General features: G+C 40.0%; 1 protein-coding gene across 3 annotated transcripts in view; it reads right to left on the bottom strand.

The window, feature by feature from the left end:
- The window catches only part of pde10a (phosphodiesterase 10A), a 71,548-nt gene that overhangs the window by 44,817 nt on the left and 8,551 nt on the right, over nt 1–18,180 (bottom strand). For 2 of the 3 annotated variants that reach the window (XM_033612951.2, XM_033612952.2), the window contains exon 1: nt 1,905–2,265. The exons of the other annotated variant lie outside the window; for it this stretch is intronic. In XM_033612951.2, the coding sequence (XP_033468842.1) occupies nt 1,905–1,968 (64 nt within the window). In that variant the 5' untranslated portion in view covers nt 1,969–2,265. Of the gene's footprint in view, nt 1–1,904; nt 2,266–18,180 lie in introns of those variants that run through there. 3 annotated transcript variants of the gene reach the window in all.

Below are 18,180 nucleotides of genomic sequence, written 5' to 3'. Positions count from 1 at the left end.
GTTAAGCAATTCATCGACAACCAATTGGGTTTGAAAATGCCTGAGAGATCACATTATGGCTGACCCAGACTGACCTCTGATACTGACCAGAAGTATCCACAAACAACAAACACAAACACGCATATAGATTTTCCAGCAACGTGAGGCTACAAACAGCTATTTATAAAATCTCACAGCTTGGAATTACACAAGCAACCGGAAAGTGAATGAGCCAGCACGCTGTCTTTACAAACTGTTGGACGGTCCAGCAACCAGTCCCATTTCAGGAGGGACAGGAGATGATAGGAGGATAAACATGAGAGCAGTTGCCAGATTAAAAAATAGCATAAGTGTGTGTTGGGCACATTTAACATCAGCTATCATGTCTAAAATTTGTAACAAGCAGCCCATGTAAACAAGAAAAAGTCTTGGATAAAGTATAATCATATTATTCCCTGATCCCAAACCGCTCGCAGGGAAACATGCAGTGAGAAGGCAAACAGTGTGTCAAATTAATCCTACATTTAACCCAGATTAATTGACAGCTGTACAGTAAAACATTGCAGCATGAATGTGAGCTATGATACTCACACACAATGAGGATTATATCAAAAGTGGAAGCAGGCGGTCAATGATTAACTTTTTCTCTGCTCAACTTATTTGTAAGAGACTTGTGTACAGTAATAAAAAAATAGCATAAGATGGTTAATTATTCATTTAGACGCAGTTGTTTTGTACATTCAAAAATCAAGGAAGCTTTGTGAAACCTCAAATTCTTGTCCTTTTTTGGTCAGTGTGAGGGCGGGATACCTACATACTGTACCTCAATAATGCATTCCATGACTGCAGTTTACTGCTATGTGTGTATTTTGGCATCCGTCAGTATCCCAGGCCCCAAACTGCTAACTTGTTATTACAGGGTTGCCACTAAAGGTCACTTGAGGTGCCACTTAAACAACTGGAGCCACTGACGGAGTTATTCATGTGGCACACAGTGTAAGTTACAGTCACAGAGGTGATGAGTTACAGTAAATTCAAAAGCAGAAGTTCCCACAGATAGAAAGACAAAATATGCAATAATTAGGGAGTGTAAAATCACCACTGTGTGTCACAGATATGCTGAGGAAATATAGTTCACTAAAGATATTTTCATGCTGTCTCCAATGCCTCTCTCTATATATATTAAATTAATTTTCATTAAAAATAATACAAAACTGTGGAGGATACCTCTGATTATTATAAAATAAATAAAAATAACATTTAAAAAATTACATAAAAGCCATAATGAATTTTAATAAGACACATTTACTATTTTATTTTTATTTTACTTCTATTATTTATCGCAGCTATGGGATAAGAAATCTTATAATATGAATGTTATATAAATATTTTAAGCTTTAGGAGTACTGCAATAAATTTGGGAAAATGTGTTCGAAAAATATTTTTTCTATAATAATATTAAGGCTGAAGTCACATTTCTAAAGGAGTATTTTTTAATTTTATTATCCTTAAAGAGTAAACACTTTCTGTTCTCACTTCGCTTCGCTTCTTGATGCCATGTCTTATTGCAACACTGCTGAGTGTCCCCTCCATGACAGACCGGGCCAGCTCATTACCAGAGATGGCATTCATAAACCCGCTCTATATTTTATTCAAAAAAAGGACTGTCGAGACACACTGTACATTGTCCTAACTGCAGTATTGTCTGTTCCCCCCCCAGTGAAGTCCCCACCCATCTAGATCAGCTATCAATCTGTCATTCATAAAGTTGAGTAGACACATGGGTAAATAACGCACGCCTGCAGGACCGAAAACTGTCAATGTTCTCAGCCTGTTAAGGCACATTAAAGCTTTCCATATTTTTGCGTAAATATCAGTTTTTATTCTAGTTTCAGTCTCTAACAGAGCTGGTCAAAAATACCTACTTGCACCCAGGAAACAGTCCGTTAACCTTCTGAAACAGCTTGTTGAAGACGGACCATCTTCCATGTCGGATTGTGAGCGCAAAAGGAGAGAGGAGCCACGGAGAAAAGTGCGCCTCTGCAGCTGCAACTTCGTGCGTCTCGGGCAAAAAAAAGAAACCCAAAACTATTCCAGTACGCGCTGAGGTGATGGTTGTCCTCGATGCTTCAGGCTGTGCACGGTTTAGGAAGGGCAAGAAGAGCAGTGTGCTGCCCCCCGCCCCCTCCACCAGCGCTATGACCCAGCACCGCTGGCCGAGGTGTAGCTACAGTCGGCCCGCCTCCTCGGCGTGGTGGCTCCGCTGTGGATGTGCAGCAGCAGACTGGGGGAGCGGAGACGACGACGCATAGACACAGACAGACACACACGCACACACACACACACACACACGCGCGGGGAGAGAGAGAAAGACAGGAGCGCGCCAGGGTCAAGTCAGCTACAAATATATAGCACCACTTCCGGTTTAGTTTTCAGAATAAAAGCCCAATTGCTGCATTATTGCGTGGTTCTGCTTTGTGGGGAATACTGCAATGAACATAATATCATGTCATAGGTTTAAGTAGGTTAAACATTATTTTTGGCAATTTCCTTTAAGCAGACGCGCAGTCTTGATGTCTATGGCTAAATTGGCCTCTATGCACACTGTTAATGTGAGATAAACATCCACAAAGACACCAAACACCACGGCAGAGCGCATGGCATCTTATGAAAAATCACGGATTATCAGTATTTCCAAAAATTACATTTATCCATTAACCTTTTTTTCTACACACAACACATTTATTTTCATTTGAAGGGTAAATCGTCCTTGCTTCCGGTGTTTTGGCGCATTTGACGCGTCTGGGATGCGCACTCTTGACGCTGCTGAACTGCTGTTCCTGTTCCTGAATTTGGCTGCGTAAAAGGGGCCGAGCCATATGCCCCAGCGCTCTCTAGAGACACGCTGCTGTTTCCTGATCCACGGCTCAGTGGTCAATGAGGAGACGGCGACAACCTTCACATAATACAGCATGGCGGGACAAATTAATGGAGCGTCAACTTTCGCATGCAATGACTGATTAAAAAAAAAGGTCCAGCGCGTCGTTTTAAGCATCTTGCCGTCGTTTAGTGCCATTTAACAAGGCACCATTTCCTGCCAGGTGCCGGCCCATGACCTCTGACCTCCTCAGCAGAGAGAGAGTTAAAAACTGAGCTCAATCTGTATGGTGTGTTTGGGTACTACCAAACCAAATTTTATGAATGGCTTGTGTCCAACATGCATCTTCATTCAGATCAACTCTTCCACAGCTAGACAGAAACATCTGTCTGGTAAAAACAAATGTTAAACATATGAACCCACTTTTATTATGGTGCAGAAAAGCATATTTACTGTACAGAAACACAAACTGTGTGTGTGTGTGTGTGTGTGTGTGTGTGTGTGAGACAGAGAGTGAGTGAGTGAGCAGGGACAATACAGAGACGAAGATACAATAGTCTGAAGTGTATCTTATCTATGTTCAGATTTTACATAATGTTCTTTTTGTCTGAAGTAAATAAGATTTGTCTTTCCGCCTTTTTCCGGATCACTGTTGATATTTCAGCCCCTGACTTCAAATATCTGCAGAGACTTGCATTTACCGAAGGAATGTATTCAATTGATTTATTTCAGCAGGCTAACTCAGTCGTACATTTACATAAATTATAATTGTAAATATCGCCTTGAATTGACACGATAAAATAAATCAATGTGGTCCATTCCTTCAGCAAAAGCCCAACTCTGCAAATTACTGCAAAAGCTGAACATCTACAGTGCAACTGGAATATTTAGAGTTATAATCCTATACTAATAATATCCAATCCCATAGTGATAATGATAAAAAAATGATCTAATTTACCTCAAATTCAGGTCAACCAGATAAACATTTTACATCCTGCACTGACTGGAGACGATCTTGAGTAAAATAAAAATACAATGGGAGCTAAATACACAGATGCACAATCATAAGAAGGTTGAATTTGGTTCAGATTACTCAAAGTGTTAGTCAGAGGATTTCCTGTATCACTCCGAGCTTTCTCTGACGTCTATAAGGCCTTACTTAGTTCCTGTTAACTGTACAGTTCTTGCCTTAAAGCCAGCCAAGGAATGCATCACCACTGATGTTTATATTCCCACTAATAATATCCATGTAGAAAAGAGACACATAATTCATTTACAGGATGTTGCAAAACAATCCTGACACTGAGCTAATTCTGTGCCATAGGATGCAAAAAACTATAAACAGCACACAGAAAGATCTCACATCAGATTAAATGCACAAAATGCCAACAAGTATCAACATGCGTGCAAATAATTCCTGTTTAAATATTTTTCTTTCTGTGCGAGTAGTTCAAGTGAGGCTCCCGCATCAAGTTCCAAATGAAGTGAGCTCCCTATCTCTGCAACCTTTGTAGATGTGTGTTTGTGTTATCAGCGCTCGCAGTGCACCTCAACAGCTCTGAGTCGGCAACATGATACAGCATACAGTATGCCAGACTCCCTCACAGCCGCAGCATTACATACTGATCATATCGGGGGAGAGAGAGAGAGAGAGAGAGAGAGAGAGAGAGAGAGAGAGAGAGAGAGAGAGAGAGAGAGGTGTGGGAGCTGTGGTGGGTTGCGTCAGCATGTGCGCTATCAATCCCTGGCATTCCTACACTCTCGAGCAGCTGGTCCATTCAGAGGTCACGTATAACATAATGGATTCTCCCTGACACACTCTGTTGCTTTTCCCTCCATTTCCAGCCAGATGAGAAAAGCCCTTAAATGAGGAATGCATCTTATGGTGACACATCGGTTTATCTCACATGTACGGTGCTGCCTTTTGATTAGATGTAGTAGTACTGTGATAAAGCATGAACCTGTTCTTTTACAATACTTATCTAATAATATGTTATGAAGCTCAGGAATGTAGGAGGTTAAATGCAGAAGGGAAAGCCAAATAAATGCAGCCATTTAGGTGAAATAAAACTACACATTGTCATCACTTTATTTGAGGATAGATACACATGCTTTAGATGCCATTTTGATCTGAAAAAATCATATGAAAAATCCACATTTTCATGCCGATCCTATTACAATTAATGTTTTTTACTCTGATTTATGACACTAATGAGAATAAATAAAGGAAGCTGTAAAATTGTTGTCAATATTCCACAAAAACAATGACCGAGAAGAAGCTCTGAGCTGGAGAAGCTCAGTGAGAGCTCTGTCAGCTCCTTCAGGGCTCACCTCTGTGCGTCCTCCCTGCACTTCAAGTAGCTTATGCACGGAAATTTAGATAGAAAACAAATGCTTTCAAACGTTCCCAGCAAAGTTCATGACTGGAAGTTTATGAGCTTATGTGAGACGGTTATGGGTGAAGAACTTATAGGGAAATGCGGTAGATCACAAGGGATGCCACAACTCTGTCTGTGACCCGCCGGTGAACCCCTCTGATCCTCGGCTCTCCGGAGTGGCAGAGCAACCGCTTTAAATTTGGAATAATAATTACATAACAGGAAATGACCAGCTCGACCTGTCAAATCAAACTGTTATTTCAACTGTGTTATATTAAATATAAATTGTACTAAATCAAAGAAAGCTGCGTTACTGCCCCTGCCCACATTTAAAGATGCATTGTGTTTGAATGTATATGAGACACAGGAGGCTTATGTTAGAAAATGTTACAGAAGCAACGGAGTGATCACAGCAAATCTTGAGCTGTCACATGTTTCCTGCTATTTTAAGTACACAAAGCAAGCTGCATTTTGTTAGGGACACATTGTCGGTTGCTAAGGAGCCGCCTGGCGTCTGTCATGGGTGAGTGAAGGACTAGTTTATCAACTTGTGGTGACCCTTTGACCTTGACATTTTAACATTTTGATTAATACATTTTCAATGACATTTAATTTGAAATTGCTGAAATAATTTAGTCATAGTAGAAAATACAGTTGTGTAGCTCCTCCACTGATGGTAACACAATGTAATTTCCTCCTGAAAACTCCTGAAATTAAAGTGAAAGTCCTGCATTGTTCTCTAAGTCAAAGTTTTTATTACCAAAATGTATGTTAAATATCAAAAGTTTCATTATGACTGATGCATTAATGTGTGAGTAGCATTTTACTATTACAGTTGCTTGAGGTGGAGCTAATTTTGACTGTTTCATAAAGGCTAACAATGATTTTCATGAAAGATTAATTTGCTCATTTTTTTTTTTCGATGCATGGGCGCAAAAAAGTTCTTGAGATTGTTTTATCCAACCAATAGTCCAATCGCCAAAATTATTTCAGTTTAAGTCAGAAAAAGCTGCATTATTCTCACATTTGAGAAGTCTAATTGTATTTACTGTTGGGGAATCTCATAACAGTACATCATATTTTATAAGCTTGTCCTAAGTTTTGTCTATAAAACCATAAATTGCGATGAAACTTACCACTATCACCAGCCAAAAGGTCATTTCCTGTCTCCAGCTTGTTCAAAACTCAGCTGCCAGACTAATTCTAAGAGACAAGACCATATAACTCCCACCCTTACAATGCTCCACTGGCTTCCTGTTAAGTATAGAATTTTAAACTTTTACTAATTACTTTTAAAGCCCTACATGGTCTCACTCTAACATACAATGTAGATTTACTTAGACCCTATGAGCCTAACCGCTGCCAACGCTCCTCAGGTAGGACCCTCCAAACTGCTCCCACAGCCCGCCTTGTTACAAAAGGAAACAGGGCATTTTCCATTAGAGCCCCACAGCTGTGGAACTCCTTACCTGTGGAAGTTATGTTAGTAAACTCAGTGTCTTCATTTAATACACTCTGCAAATCAGTAAATCTGTTGTGGCTAGTTTCTATCCTTCTTTTATCAATTTATTTATTCATTTATTTTCATTACACACGTCTTTATTGCTGTTTTTATCTTGATGGTGTACGCTATTTTATTTGTCTCATAAAGCACTTTGTAACTGTGTTTTAAAAAGTGATACACAAATAAATTTGATCATTTTTAAGTTTATTTTAGCTGTCAAATAACTGGAGTAAAACTTACAATATTTCCCTCTGAAATGTATTCGAGTAGAAGACTAATGTTGACCTGGGAATACTCAGATAAAGTACCTTAAATTTGCACTTAAGTAGTGCTTGAGTAAGTGTCCTGTGTTACAGTGCACCACTGGTCCTTGCTGATTGACCTGCACTGAGGATAATGTAAAACATATCTATTTACAGAAGAGGATAGATCATAGGCAGACAGGTCAACAGGGATTTTGCCGCTAAATCTGCTTCACAGTATCTTTTTATTTATTTGGAAACAGTTGGAATAAATGAACTAAACGCCACAAACCCAAGAAAACCTCAAAATGTCGGCCAGGGTTCTTTCCGGCTTGATCTGTATCAATTTGGACAGGCAGTGCGCACTCTTTTCTCTGTCAACATTATCCTGCCACCAAATCCCATATCCATCTGTGAATGGATAGCATGTGTGTTACAGAGAAATTTATGGAAATCAAAAAGGTGATGATGAAAGAAGCTGAAATCTCATGTGTCTTAATTTGGGATGTGTCACATGCAGAAGGTTCCTATGCCGTCGTCCTGCTGGGGGATCAACAGCCGACTGAGGAGTGAAGTGGTCGGCAGCCATGCTTAACTGTGCTCCCCTCTCGGCTGTTTTTAGCAAACATCCTCCTGATGACTACGGCCTCTGTCTCCCAACATAAGAGCTGCACATCTTCAGACGTGTGCGCGCTTGTTCACACACAGCCTTACCCACTACCCCCACATTACAGACCTCATCCACTTAAGCACATTTCTGATTCAAGGCGCTGTACACGCTTTTTGCACTCTGCACACACACACACACACACACACACACGCCCCAGATGTAAGTGAAACATTTACAGATCACATGCAAGCACAGGCAAACATGAACACATACACACGCAGGAGCATACATCCACATAGGCACACATACACACACACACACACACACACATCACATGCGGCAGACACACACCACAGAGACTTCCAGTCCCCTCCCCCCAACTGAATAGTCTGTTCTGACAATCCACAGGACAGCCGGAGCATTGACGTCAGAGGCAGGCCCATGAAAATACAGGGTCCCTGGGGGGCTGAGGGAGTTATGCACATCTTCGCAGCTTGGCTTGCAACTAGTTCAACAACCAATGAGCATATTATTGCCTCTGTTTACTCTTATTTGTTGGAAAATGCAATAATAAAAAAAGGGAGTTTCACATTTACACAAAGCCTGGCATGCACACATTTGCATGCGACTGCAATGCGGATCGTCTGAAACGTGACGTCAGTGGACGTCATTGCACTGTGATCCATTAGGACAAATGTGAGATAGGTGCATAATTTAGGTTAATGGAAACACAAATCACAGCACATTATTGCCTGCCCTCTGTCGTCTTAATAATTGCCATTTTGAATAACTGCTGTCAGATTGTAGTATATTAGACCTACCCAGAGGAAAGGTTTGTTGCTCGCTCAGACGTCCTCACCATCCCGGGAGAGAGGATGACATCTTTGTTTACCGCTCAATGTTCTCAACCTCTTTCTATTTTTTTTTCTTCTTCTTCTAAGACATCATTAGGACATCAGAGGCATTAATCTCATTGTTCTCTCTTGTTCTCCTCCTCTCACCTTTTCTGAGATTGTCTATGGCACATTATGTAACATAGTTCATGTTTGTTTTCCTGTAACCACATACAGTATGTGTTGCTGCGGTCTTAGCTCTGTTCTTGATCCTGCACAAATAAAAGAAAATATGCCTGTGTCTAATTTTATTTTGGCCTGTATGGGTAGAAATCCCTATAGATTATTTGAGGCAGTGTTAGTGATACAGTAGAGGATCACCACATTGACGGAGTATCAGCTCATGTTTAGGTGTGTGTTTAGATATCACAAAAGCAAGAGGTAAAACAGCAGGGGATGAATATACATTAAACATGGTTATATTTTGAATACAGTGATTTTAAATAAAAGTGAATAACTTTTTCACATGAGATAATCCACAACTAAGCAATTCTATTCAAACTAATCAGCATTAGATTGTTGTAGCAAAAAACTCACATCAAACTGCAATAGTAAACAAACATAAATACTAAACAGAACATGTCACAATGTGTTGTATTCATGTCAATTAAATGTTAGTGTCAAACAGAAAAGGCACTGCTTTAGTCTTGCCTCACTTATTCACACTTGTCACATCTATCTGCTCACTATTTTTGTGCTGCAAGTGCTCTCGAGTATTTCCGTCATTAGATTAGAACTTGTTGGCTGAATCAATCTGTTGTCACTGTTTGTTTCTCACAGAAAATAGCAACCAAGAGCAAAAGGGAAGGAAGCATGAATGGTGAGAAAGGTTTTTTTTGTGTGTTACACGTTTCTTGAGATTATTCCTCACTCAGCCTATCTGGCTGCATTTGAATTGGTGATGTCACTACAATACATACAGCAACCCACTTCTATTTAAATTGGCGAGAAGTCCATCCAGAGGGTGATTATCAAAATCATGACTATGATCTGTATTACCTGGGGGATGTGAAAGGTGCACCAGTCAGATTACCTGGATAGCCACTGTCCTAGTTTGTCCATGTAGTACATACTAAGTACACATGAGTCCTTTAAAAAGAATCAAAAGGATCTGATCTGGGTCCACTATAATTCTAAATGCATATGAGTTTTAGCATCTGACTGCAGTAGGGAGAGAGGAAAGTGAGTGGAGATTGAAAAGTAGAGGTCCATCTCAGTCAGGGCTGGGTATCATTAAAAAAAATTGCAATACCAGTACACGTTAAGTGATACCAGTGATACCGATACCAATAGAGAAGGCTACCTTGTTCAATGGCTTTTTTTCTACCTCATTTGATACCTGTCATGTGAATGGAAGCGTTCAGTTGCGTAAAATGCCACTATACGCCACAGGCATGTAGCATAACCATACTTTGGAACATTTTGGTGGCGTCTCGGCACACTCAACTTCCAGCTCCTTCAAACACACCTTGCTTGGGTGACCCAGTAGCTCACGGAGTAGAACGCACATAAGGTTGAGTCGTCAATGCAGCAGCCTGGGTTCGAGTCTGGCCTGGGCCCTTTGCTGCATGTTATCCCCTCTCTCTCCCATCTCTTTCAAATAAAACAGAAAAAAAGGCAAAAAGACCTTAAAAATAAAAATAAATACACCATGCTCGACTTCACAACACCACAGATTGTATAGTTTGTAGCTGCTGCAACAGAGGGCCAATCACATGTCATATTGAATAGTCCTTTATTTTTTTTGATACGGGTACAGAAAGGATTGCATGCAGGTATTGTTTGACTGGAAAGGTTTCATAACTATGTGGTACTGAGTTATTTCGGTCGATACCTTAAAAGGTATCAAGCACTGATACCAAGCCTGTCTCAGTTGACTTAACTTCTATGTCCTACGTCCCTATGGAACATATTTTAGGAATGTTTTTTTCCTTGTTGCAATAAAGTCAAATTTGGATTCAAGCACCCCCAATGTGATCCAAATGTACACATAAAATACTCAGCTTTTCATAAGTGATGCTCAACCTCCTTTGAGTGCTACAGCGAATCCTGGTGAGAAATAGACCAGAATAACCCATTCTGTAGTAGCTGGTTTGTCCACCTCTAGATGAAGGGTAACCAGGGTAAAATCTGCCCTACAAGGACCATGAGCTTTTCTGAACTTGAGACTGTAATGCCCTCTCAGCGGACATGTAGTCCTGAGCCCACACGTACTGACTTGGCTGTGAGGACATCCCTCCACATGGTGAAAATGATGACAGTAAAATAAGAGTCCAATGACAGTTTTTTTTGTCAGCATTGTCACATCAGTCAAGGGGTTCTCACTCCCAGCTTGTCATATGGCAGCTTCAAACTATGATGCTCTTCGTGGCCATAGGTATTATGACGGGAGCAAGGGAGGAAGTCAGGTGACGTAGCATGATAAGCAAAAAAAAGTCTGCCTAGTGAGTAAACCTTAGTTGCGTTTTGGACGATCGTTTAAACGACAGAGGCGTTTTGGATGCCTGAAAATGCAACATTTTGAAAACGGGTTCCAGAGTGCAATTTTTTGGAAATGGCACCGTCTCTGTTGTCATGTAAACTTGCAATATGCAGTTCCTCTGAAAATGGAGACTTTTCGCACAAGCGCATTACAGTTCCAGTCACTAGGCATGCGCGAGAAAGTCGACCATCACAACAACAATGCTGAGCTCTGTTTGTGCTGCTCACCCTGTTGAATTTATCAACACTTCTCCAGCAAAGTGTAGATCTACTGTGACAACTCCACCTCACTGAAGTAGAGATACAGCTACGTCGGCCGTCTGTAGTTTCAACTGACCACTCTGACACTGAACGGTGAGTGATCTGCGTCTGGGCAGTATGACGTGGAAAAACCATGGATGTATGGGGAAAACACACAAGTTCTGATATGACTGTTTCCACAGTGGTTGCGTAGCCAGTGTTCGGATATGTATCACAATTAGGACCAAGTATTAAAAGTGGCCAAGATCTGATTGGAAAAAATGGATTTCTGTATCCAACCTATTCTGAAAAAAACAAGATCTGTGTCACGAGAGCAAAAATATCAGATTTGGGTCAGATTTGCTTGTAATTTGTACATAGCCCAAAAGCTGACTTATTCTAACTTACGTAGGTAACTTAAGTAAGAAACAAATGTATTTTAACCCAAACTCTGATTTTTTCCCAAACCTAACTGAGTAGTTTTGGCACCTAACCAGAAATTAAGTTTCAAAAGACACTGTATGCATGTAGTGAGCGGGAACTTGCTAAACTGATGCTGAGGGAGTACCTAGAGTTTGAGCGGGCCACTGACCAAGCTGTGGTATTTTACGAGTTGGGAGTAAGAACATGCTGCATCAGTGGAATCACTGTGTAAATTGCACAGTGGGGATTACGTCTTGTGTCCCCAAGGGTCCAAGGGCAAGTGTCCACCAATAAAACTTGGCTCTTCAGCTGCTTGCATGTCCCCCCAGAAGAGGCGCAGCACTCACTTGTCAACAGGAAATGGGCTGATCTGGTGAAGGTTGCCTTTTATGGACTCCCTTACAGTAATGGCATGTTAAAGGAACCTGAGGAAGATGATGGGCCTAACTTTCACTTGGGGTGGCGCTGATCTTGTTTGAAACACAATCCTGTTCTCTCCATTATGTTGTATTAGGATTCTGTTGTCTGCTCTGCTTCCTCTGTAGATATCTGAGACACATCACAAACATGCTACCCTTTGGAGATTCCTTAGCAGCAGGCAAAAGGAAGCAGGCCTCTGCATACCCAGCATCTCCAGTGTGACAAGCCTCTTGCTTAGAGCCACATTGCCGTAACAGCACAGGCAACAGAGGAGCCTGTAGAGTGGCTGTTAGGGTCCCCAAAATGACAGAGCTGAAAACTTCCCATTTCTACTACTATCTGCCAATGGTAAGAGTTTAAGGACAATATACAGCAAATACCAGAGTTTAATTCAGACTAGACCCTTTCTAGAGACTGATCTTGGTGAAAGCTGAACTGAGGTTTTCTATTTGTATTCTAAACTAAAAGGATCCTATCTGGAGCTGGACTTTGTAGCAGTAGGTGGGTAATGGCTGTTCAGTCAAGTCTGAACATTATCTGGTCAATTCATAGTCAGACCAAAAAATCCAACAATGTTTCAGTCAAACCAAAGCAAAAAACAACAGCAAAAATACTTCACTTACAAAATTACTACACGCACACATCTAACTTTACCCAGTTTAACAGGACTTTGATGCTACATTGAGTATTGTTGCCTCCAGTCCAGTAGCATCTTGATGCTCGTCATTATACAATGTAATCCCTAGTGAATGAACTTGGTCAGTGATGAACTTGCCTTTTCACTGCTCTACCAACTCACCCACTCATTTGCTGGTTGGTCTTGGCACCCATAAAGCTTTGAAACTCTGATCATCAATTCTATTAATTAAGACAACACTGTACTCACTGAAGTAATTGCTAAGACCTAGGAAGTTAGACAACTGGGCAGGTTTCAGACAAATCAAGAGTATATAAACCACATATTTAGAGGTAAAACTGAAGTGAGCACATGTAAACTGTCAGAAAAAATCCCTAAAAAAAAAACCCTAACCCTTACAAAAAAAAAAAATCTGTGTACGCAACTATGGAGAGTACAGTGGGTCAAAGCTGAACTAGGAAGTTGCTCTGTAAACTGTTGTGAGTGCACAGTTTAGTTTTACTGCTTACCTTTATTTCTCTTCGATATGAGTACAGCTAAACTGACTTCTCGTGTTTGTTGCTTAATGGGACTTTTTCCCAGATTGCAGCATTGGCTGAGGCTACAATAAATAAATAGTAATTTAATGAACCATAGATTTTGTTTAGCTGTACTAGGGCAAAGAAAATAACCATTTTACATTGTGGGGGAATGGGAAAAAGAGGAAAATAAATAGTAAAGAATATGGCAGTTATGTAAAAAACAAAACATACTTCAGCGTTGAAGTGCTATCTATCTATCTATCTATCTATCTATCTATCTATCTATCTATCTACATGCCATCATTCCTACCATACAGAGGAATGACACCTCTGATACAAATGAATGTCTCATGTTTGCCAATTTTATTAGCAAATGTTACTCCAAATGATTAATTATTTAAATCCTGCAGAAAAAGTCTCGTATAATTTCTTATCTACATGGAGGTCAAAGGTCAGACAATGCGTATAACTGTGCTACATCTGTGGCAAAATACACTTATCATGATTCTTTAGACCTAGATTTGCTATGGACTTTTAATTCACTGGTATGGTATTTCTTATTATTAATAAGGGTTTTCCTTTTCTTGTTTCCCTTTTTCCAATTACACCTGACATCTTTGGATGTAGTTTTAGCTGGATTATATGCTTTTAGTTACATTTGCAGTCACTGTAGTTTATTTGTTTTTAATTTTGTCAATAGAAACACTGAATCTGAGACAGATTTAGCCCAGCGGGATACATTTGATGTGATCAAATACAAAAAGGTCCCCTCATAAAAGCTACAAAATTAACACAGTCCCTAAAAAATATATGTATATTTATTGTTGACAATATTCTGTGAATATACGTATATGTATAAATATATATAATGTGCTTCACAAAACTACACTGTGCAGCTGGTGGAGAAAATGTAGTGACGTGATCCCTGATGAACATATTTCGTTGCACATGTCAACAGTTTTAATGCAGCAGTTGACTGAAACAGTGGAAGCCGTCTTCTGCTCGTGTGCCACATGCTGACAAATTTAATGTGAGCGTATAACACCTCTAATGCTCTCGGTGGCTCACTGTGATTCAAATCTCAAACTGCACAATTAAATTCAAAAGGGATGAGGATTAATGTGGGTAATATGGAAATAAATGAAATAAATGTTGATAAGTTTTCTATCAATGCAGGAGAGGAAACAGAGGAAGCACGTTCAGAGAGTGCACAACGGACAGGTGGTGCAGATATGTGATTTGGAGCTGTGTGGAGCGCTGCAGTGGAGGGAGCTGCAGAAAGCACATGAATCAAAAAAAAAAAGGAAAAAAAACATTTAAATGGGTGAAAAAAAAACGTGATGAAAGAAGTGTGCAGGGGGAGGGAGGGGGGTGGTGCGTGTATCTGCGTCAGAGCTGGAGCCAATGAAGTCAGAGATGGGGCAGGCTCAGGCAGGAGATGCTGTTACTGCCACTCACAGCACCCGCCTGGGCCTCATGTCCTCTACGTCATAGAGCTGGCACAAATTATGCCTGCCTGAACATTTGTCTCACACACACACACACACACACACACACACACACGCACACACGCTTAGATGTAATTTATGTGCATTTAACACATATACCGCACCTTTCAATGACATTTAAATCAACGCAGCAGCAGACGTGTCTTTTATTCTCTTCAAAGGAACCACACATTTCTGACAAATGAAAAAAACTACAGTGCTAAAATGGAGGAAGCTTTTTGCATTTTCTTACAAAGCAACAGCTTTCCATACATTATTATTTGCACCTTATATAACATCAAGCTGTTCACCATCAGGCTAATGTTTATGTATTTAAGTAAATGCAGTATATAGCCTGGAAGCTGATGCAACTGCCTTTATTTTAAGAGGAACCAAATGGCTTTCTTGCGTCAGTATCAAAGGATGCATTCCCAATAAAGCAACCAACCGAGCTTTATATTTTCTATACAGGCTATATTAAACAGTGTTTCTAAAGGACTGGCTCTGAGGTGTGCTTGAACATTAATTGATTAATTAAGGATTTTTCTTTCTTTTTGGGGGGTAAAATAAAAAAATGCATGCAGTGTTGAGCAGATAAACAGCCTTATTTATTTCACTAATTCAGAAATAATTTCATTAAAGCATGTATTTTATTTATTTTCCCTCTCTGACACACACACACACACACACACACACATGCATCCCTCACACATGCAAATCCTGGTTATTTAGATTAGCGGGCAGTGTTTTCTGTTGGCACCACTTCTGACCTAGATTATCACATCCGTAATTCTAGAGGATGATTATGATGATGAGCATTTGGTCAGGGGTCTGTGGAGGGGAAAGAAAGAAAAAAAAACACAAAACGAAACAAAACAAAAACAAACAGTGCTCGTACGCCTTGCTGACGTCACTCTGCCATGTGAAACGCTTCACTGTGCAATCTTGTAAAACTGCATGCAACACAGGAGGTCAAACGTGCCTCCTCAGATGTGCACATTGTGTGATCATGTGTGCACACACGTGTATAAAAAAACACAGACAGCTGGAAATATCGCCCTCAACTAAACTAATAAGAGGATGTAGAAACAGTGCTTCTGTTTTCAGCTTATATAATTTTTTTATCAGGGAAATTTTGCTTTTCACCACAGGTCTGCTGGTGATGATTTTTTTATCAACATGTGCGCTAAAGCAGGGCTCAGATGTGTGTGTGTGTGTGTGTGTGTGTGTGTGTGCCCCTGACACTGTTGGAACAATGAGAGCAGCAGCTGCAGCTATAGGTGATGACGCAAGCAGGAGACATGACCTCATCAGCTCCTCATCAAACAAGTGGTGGAGTGTCACTGAATGCATGTGCTTAAGTACAATTTTTAGGTACTTTTGCTACTGCTAGTTTATATTGTTTAGAGGAAAATATTGTATTTTCTACTCCACTATGACAGCTTTAGTTAACACAAAATATAATCAACTAACAAATTATATGATATTGTAATAGATTAAACAGCAGTAATAAATTAAGCTGGAATTAAGCCCATCTTTACCAGCTGCAACATTAGTGACACTTACAAATTAATACATCACGAAATATAATCTAGTAATTTATTTATTTTTTCTGTGTAATGAGTACATTTATTTTTGGTACGCTGAGAAATATCTTATATGCAGGACTTGTAAGAGTGTATTCTTAAACTGTAGTGTCTACTTTTACTGTAGTAAAAGATCTGAATTCTTCTTCCACTACTGCATCAAAACACCACTCTGCTCTCCCCTTACACACACACAGACACACACACACACATAAATGATGAGTTCGTGCTAGCTTCACAAAAAGGCAAACACCCTCCCTATACGATGCTACCACTCTGCTCGTGCCTAGAAGCCAGCAACGTCCTGGTCAAACATAAGCCGTTTAACCACCAAACACATAGTGGGATCATTACTTACAGCTGAGTGATGTCACACAGCCTGTCAGAGTGTGTTTCTTGTGATGCTGTACGGTGTGTATACAGTGAGGCGCTGCTGACTGACTGTTTGACTCTGCTCCTTGTGCAAGCATTACACGTGGACACACCAAGAGAAAATTATCTTTAACACAATAACATAGCTCATAGTGTTTACAGAAGAAAATATACTGTATATGGATTTTCACACTTGATACTTTTTTTCACATTCTTTTTACTGTGCCCAAAAATGTACTTGATGGACTTTAATGTCATGAAGACAAAGAAGAAGAATTATGACTCTTATTTCATATGTATTTTTTTATAAATATCTAGTTAGCACAACCTTATGGCATTGTTACATAAAATGTGCATACATCATGTAAAATAATAATAATAAAAAAAAGTTCTTGCTCAACTCAGTGTTTACAGAAGCTACATGGGGAAAACTCCCTGCAGTGACAGATACAACAATAAAACAGAGTCAGTGAAATGTAGCTTATCTTTAAATTGTATTAGTGATATGAATCAATTCTGTGCCTCAGAAAACAAATGCTCTTAAAAAAGAGAACAAGAGAAAGAGAGAGCTTCATATTGAGGTCAAAGAATTTGGGGAGTGGCCGTGGGGGGACGAGCGGTAGCTGGCTGCCTGCAGCTCTCATCGGAAGCCAAACAAAGTCAGTATGAATCATAGGTGAGAAATATGGGTGCTGACGTACAGGCCTGTCAGTCTCTCTGCACAGCAGACACCAGGACAGGACAAGACGGCCGAGCGGCCAGACGTCAGGACTGCCTGTTTACTGATGACACATGGACACCATTCATGAACTAAACACACTTACGCATGCACATATGCACTCTAGCCTTGTCCCGTACTCACATGTCCATTTGAAACTATAGTATTTGTCCACTGACTTATTGTATTTTATAATCCCACTGTTCTATCCAAACTTGTAACAAGAAGATTTAACCTTGTTCAGCACTGCAGTCAAATGGAAACTAAAGATTTAAAACCAATAATCTCAATTTAATCTAACGCAACAATGATTTCACTTCAGTACACTGGAAGTATTTTTCTTTTTTCTGCCCTCTGCTAATTCACAAAAAAGGTGCCATTGACGCCTCCTTTGACATTAGAGGATCATATAACTTATTTAATTTTGTGGAACCTTTCAGCAGTCATTACCGTGTCTGCAAATAATAATAAAGGAATATGCTCATCCAGAGTTACTGGTTGCTTGCTCCATGGTGAATTTCTCTGCTGCCGCTCCCAGCACTTCATCTTTATACTTTAGCTCCACCTAGTGTCTGTCTGTCTGTCTGTCTATGTGTGTCTATGTGTCTGTCTTTGAACAATGATGTAGATATCTATTAGCTTCTGTCAGATTATAAAGGGCAAAGGTCAACATTTTGTATACATGTAAATATTTAACAAACATGATAAAATCAATACATTTTGATTCCTTCCTTATGTGAATCTTTGTGTGCCTTATTGTGATCTGTAATACACGTTGACACCACTAAGTGGTATTCTTGTACAAGTTGAG

The sequence above is a fragment of the Epinephelus lanceolatus genome, chromosome 17 (genome assembly GCF_041903045.1).
Source record: "Epinephelus lanceolatus isolate andai-2023 chromosome 17, ASM4190304v1, whole genome shotgun sequence".
Lineage (NCBI taxonomy): Eukaryota > Metazoa > Chordata > Actinopteri > Perciformes > Serranidae > Epinephelus > Epinephelus lanceolatus.
Note: the sequence above shows the minus strand (reverse complement) of the source record. Positions and strands in the feature narration are given on the sequence as shown.